General features: G+C 33.3%; 1 protein-coding gene across 2 annotated transcripts; it reads left to right on the top strand.

Moving 5' to 3' along the window:
- Positions 1-1,939: 1,939 nt before the first annotated feature.
- LOC105384461 (transcription initiation factor TFIID subunit 13) lies at positions 1,940-4,307 on the top strand. Of its 2 annotated transcripts, XM_011554707.3 has the most exons (5): positions 1,940-2,089; positions 2,171-2,349; positions 2,518-2,675; positions 3,999-4,039; positions 4,158-4,307. In XM_011554707.3, the coding sequence occupies exons 1-4, from the start codon at positions 2,048-2,050 to the stop codon at positions 4,001-4,003; spliced, it is 384 nt and encodes a 127-aa protein (XP_011553009.1). In that variant the 5' UTR covers positions 1,940-2,047; the 3' UTR covers positions 4,004-4,039; positions 4,158-4,307. The 2 variants fall into 2 exon arrangements, with proteins under 2 accessions (XP_011553009.1, XP_011553008.1); XM_011554706.3 differs by lacking the exons at positions 3,999-4,039; positions 4,158-4,307 and adding an exon at positions 2,990-3,043.
- Positions 4,308-6,428: the final 2,121 nt, after the last annotated feature.

Raw genomic sequence — 6,428 nt, 5'->3', positions numbered from 1 at the left:
GTGAGCGCTTTTACATAATCAGGTTACCGGTAACCTGATTCTCTATGCAAGCACCCTAATATCAGTTAGAAATAGAAATCGGGCAAGCTTTGCGTTACCCGGACCCGAATGGTCCATGCGTACAAGTATTTTTACATAAGCTCTGAATATTTCATTATATTTTTCAATATAATATTTGATTTGATTATAAAAATAATGAGCTGTGCGCAGCTGTAGCGCCCTTACTGCGCTTACATAAAGAATCAGGTTACCTGATGAAAGAAAGGGGAAAGAGGCGACATAGTCCAGAAGAGCCAAATTAGGAGTTTCCGAAACCGACGTGCGTGTATGAAGAGACTAAGGGCGCCTTCAAATTAGTCGCTAATTGTCGCGCGGCTGCAGCGCTGCTGCAGCGCTGCAGCCGCGCTGCTGTCAAAATCCATATAAATTTTGTAATTTAAAAGATGTTAATAATTTATATGGAATTTAGACAGCAGCGCTGCAGCTGCGCGACACTTAGCGACTAATTTGAAGGCGCCCTAATGAATGTTGCGGAAGCGAAAGAAGTATGTCAGGATCGTGGCACGTGGAGATCCATAGTCTCTGCCTACCCCTCTGGGAGACAGGCGTGAGTATATGTATGTATAAAAATAAGAAACAGATACCTACTATAGCTGAACACAAAAGAGTAGAGATTAATGTTTTTGGAACTAAACACATTTAAACCTGGCAATAAAAAAAACTTGTGATTTGTGGTCTGTTTCTATGGTTTGAATGTCAAACTCGCCCTGTTCTTGTATAAACAAATCGAATTTTGCTTAATTTTGGAGTTTTGTGGATTGTTGAGTTTGTTCACGAGGTCAAAATGAATAAAACCATTCGCAGCGAAGCTAGACAGATGATTTACAGCGTTTACCTACGATGTTTGGCGGAGAATGAGGCTGGAGAAGTATTAGTCAATATATACGATGCTTATGAAAGAGCAGCGTTTTATACCTACTGGTGAGTAGGTACTTAATTTCTAACCATTAACATACATTGCTTATATTTCTTGTAAAAACGTACTATTTTGATGTAATAGAATGCCTTTCAATGTGTATTTGTTATTATAGAGGTTAGAAAATACTAGTGTCAAACGTTACATGACATCAGGGTCTGGATGCTAATGTTGTTAAAACATCAGGTCTAGATACTTTTTTACCAACCCCCGACTCAAAAAGGGCATCGATAAGTTTTACAGCTGTAGGTGTCTATGTGTGTCGGTCTCTCCGTGTTAGAGACATATTGTAAAAATATGTGTAAGAATATGTAAGAGTCGGTATAAATTCCCCAGACATAATAATTTGCAAGTCACTGCTTTTCTGACCAATTAAATAATTTGTTGCAGGAAAATCGGTAAACACAGTTTTAGAAGAATTGCCGGGGCACATTTGAACTTTTTCCTGAGCAAGAAAAAACTGTAATAAAATATCGATGTGTGATACTATCACTTTTCTCCTATAGTAATTACATAATGGGATAACCAACACGTGTTTCAGTGCAAAAAACATTATGAAATACACAATGAAATAAAAGTTACAGTTGATTTGATTTAATGAAATTCATTCAAGACTGCCCCCCTCTCCCCTACTAATTTCTTCTCTTAACATAAACCTCCCCAAAAAGTGGCATTTTATAATTAGTAAATATTTGAAACATTTCTCGTTTTGATTTTTTCTGCTAAAGTATTGTGATACTTTTGTCCGTTTTCTATACTATAATAGTGTGGCCACTTTCTTAGATTGCCACGCCCTCAATGATTCTCTACTCTTTTATGTTCAGCTATACAACCTTCTTGGATACCGCAGAACTTCTTATTCTGCGGGTAAAATTGCATTTGACGTTTGATACAGAGTAATCGTATGCGACTCTGTGAATGTGAAAATGACATTTTGAATATTTTGATTGTTATGTTAATTGTTATTGTTGCCTTCTCTTCTCGTATTTTGTTGGATTTATTTTAATATTTCTCCAGTGATTTCACAATTTTCAAGTGTTTTTGGTACTTCACGTATTCCTTGTGTATATAATGTCTGCATCAAACACAGATAAAGATGAGAATTTTGACCAGGTAAGTCATTCATCAAACACCACCGCTATTCGCTAACATCTTTGCTTTTCGATGCTGGTTGACCTTATTGTTTTCTCACAGTTCGACGAGGAAGATTCAGAACAACAGCTCGGCTCATCGCAGTCCGGTCGTAAGCGGCTCTTCGGCAAAGAACTTCGCTGCATGATGTACGGATTCGGGGATGACCAGAATCCATATACAGAGAGTGTAGACTTCCTCGAAGACCTCGTCATAGAGTTTATTACTGAAACTACTCACAGGTAAATGTTCTATATCCTTGAGTAATGTAACTTGGCTGGCAGTGGCTTACTGAGCAAGGCCTACAAAGTTCTTAAATAAAAGTGCCTATAACTAATTAGGAGTGAACTTAATAGAAGGTAAACACATCATTATTTGATCAGTAAAACTTAATGTACAATCCATTTTAGGGCTATGGAGGTAGGTCGAACTGGCAGAGTCCAAGTAGAGGATATCATATTCTTGGTACGCAAAGACCCCAGAAAGTATGCTCGAGTCAAGGACCTTCTCACAATGAATGAAGAGCTCAAGAAGGCAAGGAAGGCCTTTGATGAAGTCAAATATGTTGGTAAGTTAATCTTGAAGTTCAGTATACTAAAATATGCATTTTGAAAGTAATTGCATGGTTTTACCAGATAAAGGCCTATTTAGACACACTTGATATTGTATTCCACTGTATAAGTATTGTAGTTATGGTTCTCCCTGTGCATCTTTACAACATAAAAATCTGTTGCTACCACTAGCAAGTGTTAAAAAATATTGTGTTTGTCTGAATATGCTTTTAAGAGTGAAATTGTGTTGTGTTCAAAAGATTGGTGGAATGCATTGAAATAGGTAAATCAAGATAATATTTTCAATGAAGGTTTTTTTATGATATTGTAGAGGATCAACAGTAACTAGTGAGACTACAAACAACGGCTTGCTTCTGAGACTGATGCAAGTAACAATATTGATTTATTTTGTATGTTTTGCTTTTGTGTTGGACCCTGGAAAGTTACTAATGTTATATGTAGACTGGCTAAACTACTAACATTTGTGTAATTTTTAACCACATCTTAAAGGTGTAAGTATGTCTACTTTTGTGTTTTTTAATTTTATATCATTGTTTTCACTGTAAGTATACCATTTCCTCAGTGTTTATGCTGCACATTATTCAAAAAGTTATAACAGCATAAAATATTGGAAAAGCTATATTTATGTGAGTTGGTTGTGTTGTGTACTGTTTATTTTATATTTGTATGGGATAACTAGCCAGATGTTAATGCATATAATTCCTTTGCATAATTAAACTTGTCTTATTGTTCAGTTGGTGTACAATTGTACATGTTTATTAAATAAGTTTGAAGTGACTTTCTGTTCTATATAAATACTTAAAAATCATTATGCAAATTAATACTCCAAAACATGGTTGTAATGACATAGTTTTATGTGAAATGTTTATGGATGGGGCATGTGAACTAATAGCATAAGTGTAACCTTTCTATCTAGTAGCTAAATAACAATATTTCTGTAAGTAATACTGGGATTATTTTGGGAAACTCACCTAATAAAAAACTATCAGTAACGAAAATATTCATTAAAACACCAACTGTTCCTCTGGTGGTATTGAATGTGTTAAAGTAAATTGTGGATAACACCTTTTCTTGTCCATTTCCTGAATGTTTCTAACCCAATCTGCTTGGTGTCATGTTTGTTGTATGTAATGTACGGTCATGTGCAGAGAAACCTGACCCCCCTCACATAGAAATGCTTCTGATAGGGGTCAGAATTCTCTGCCTTATACTGTACCAGTGTATTTATAAATTGATGGAACTAAAATCATTACATTTATCTCAATGGATCTAATGATGATACCTAAGTATGTATCTTTAATAAGTTTTAACTGTTTCAGAATAAAAGACATAACAGTTAATGGTGGAGTTAATATTCGAGGTAAGAAAGTATTATTAGCCTTCTTTTAAATATAAACTCAGGTTTTCAATTACAACAACTTTGTAAGACAACATAAATGTAGTTTTTCCTATAACTAACCATATTCTTATGTTTTTAGGACCTGGAAGATGGAATGTATATTATTAAAGATATGATCATGAAGTTATCCTTATGGACTCATGTGGATTTACGAGTAATAGGTGGGTTGACAATGTGTCAATATACATTATGATAATTTGGTAAGGAATAAAAAGACTACTTAATTTTATTTATATTCTTTATTTGTGCATCACCAAACAAATCTATCGCATTTACTTACAGGTATAAAAGAATAAACACAATCATGAATACAATCCAAATATACACAATAGTAATACAATCCTAAAATAAATAAAACAAAGTCACAACAGTTTCGTAAAACAAAACAATGAATAGTTGTCATACCTATGTATATTATAGGTTTACAGCTTTATGGATCAAGGACCTGATAACTTCCTAAAAATTAAGAGTAATAACAAGTTTACCATTAAAAAACCAAGAAAATTAATAATAATGTTGGAAAAACAAAACATTGTGATAAAACTATGTGAGTTACAACGTCAGTGGTATCTACGCTATGCTACATTTTAATGTAAATATGTATTTTAAATAAATTATTTCAACAAAATGTTTGAGACTGCTAATCAAAAACAGCCGAGTCAAAACTTTGGTTTAGCTTCACAACATCTTGTTATACTTATTATAAATAGGCCATATATGGCAGTTTAGTTAATAAGGGTATAAATAACACACATGCGTTGTATCCTTTCATATACTTATCTAAGTTATTGTGTTAAAAGCTCTAAATCAGAGACCATAAGGTACTTAATAATAATTATGGGCGAATCTATGATTCTCATGTTGCATCCTTCCATAATCACCGTGATTTAAAATCGTGCAATTTATTGCATTGATAATCATCAGGATGCTCAAAAATCAAATATCAACTAATCTAGGTACTATAAAACCAAAAGAGTAGCATAAATAAGCAAAATTTTCGATAATTACAACATGTGGAATGCTCGTATATAAAATAAATAGGTAACAGATTAATAAAAGGCTTAAATTGAAACTTGTAAATAGAATTTGTCCTTTGGTAACTATTTTGGAGACAAGTTGGCCATTATAAAGTTATAATTACATAAGGTGAGGTCGGGTGAAACAAACCTAAAACGGATATATTTGTTTAAAATTTACTAGTACATAAATTCAATTTAGTTTCCATGTTTAGTATTATTTGGCCTGGCAAGCAGGAAGACTAAAATTTGAGCATCGTTTGACACTACAGTTTGGCAATCAAGCATTAGTAAACTAGCGAAAAATAGCTTTAAAATATACTGAAAAAAAAAACATTGAACTAGTTACAATAAATTATAGTTGTGGTTGTTTTTTTGAGTCCACTTATTAACTTTAATTTTTAATTTAAAAATAAATTATCTCTATAATAGGTATTTTAGTCCCTACTACGTATTACAGCCAAATTTTAAGGCAGGGTCACCTGTTAAACTATCACGAAGTTTTTAAAAATCTTTTTAGTTTATCTAGTACATGAGTGTAGAATAAACGTGAAATTGGTAATTTTGCTTTTTAGCCATATGCGTGTATAGATGTGCACGCTTTTAATGAATAATTATTTTAAAATATTTTATATTATAAACATTTTGTATAATAATATATGTAAAGACAAAACTGCTAGAGCAGTTGTAGTTTTTGAACACATATTGTCAGAGTTTTAAATATTCAGGAATGATGTTTTATAACTTGTTTCAAAATTTTATAAATCGGCAACAGTCATATATTATTGAAGGAATATCATGCAAAATTGAACACAAATATTTATGTAAAACATCTACTATGCTAGTATGTACTTACTATGCTACTGTGAAGTGAATATTATTGTGATGTGTGTATTACAATACTATTTAAATAGTAAAAGTATTTTAAAAACGCTGGAAGAGACTTTATGGTTCTGCGGTTCCAGAAAACTGTATATTTTTTCATATAATAGATAGCCATGGCGTGTACTGTGGTAGTGGTTGTTCAATTACCGTGATATTTTAAGCCAACGAAGTAGTTTGTCAGGAATGGTTGTTTAAGGTAAGGGTCCACCTTTTGGCATCGTACGCAACCAACGCATCTCTTTCAGTAATCTTTTTATAAAATTCACACAAGTGCGTCCACTCCATGGGCATTGTCGACGCCGTTTCTCCATGAAAATCCATTTGGTCCGATACGTACGTACCGTAAGGTGGACGCTTACCTTTATCTTAGCTTTTCGCATATAGAGGCGCCATCTAGCGGAAACTACTATGAAACTTCTGACAAAAAATCAGCTGGCAGATAGATGCTA

The sequence above is a fragment of the Plutella xylostella genome, chromosome 9, assembly GCF_932276165.1.
Source record: "Plutella xylostella chromosome 9, ilPluXylo3.1, whole genome shotgun sequence".
Lineage (NCBI taxonomy): Eukaryota > Metazoa > Arthropoda > Insecta > Lepidoptera > Plutellidae > Plutella > Plutella xylostella.
This window is presented reverse-complemented; position numbering and strand designations above follow the sequence as displayed.

Coding starts and splice junctions, on each gene's coding strand:
- LOC105384461 (XM_011554706.3), top strand. CDS start 2,048: ATGTCTGCATCAAACACAGATAAAGATGAGAATTTTGACCAG. Junction 2,090..2,170: donor AAGATGAGAATTTTGACCAG/GTAAGTCATTCA, acceptor GTTTTCTCACAG/TTCGACGAGGAAGATTCAGA. Junction 2,350..2,517: donor ATTACTGAAACTACTCACAG/GTAAATGTTCTA, acceptor AATCCATTTTAG/GGCTATGGAGGTAGGTCGAA.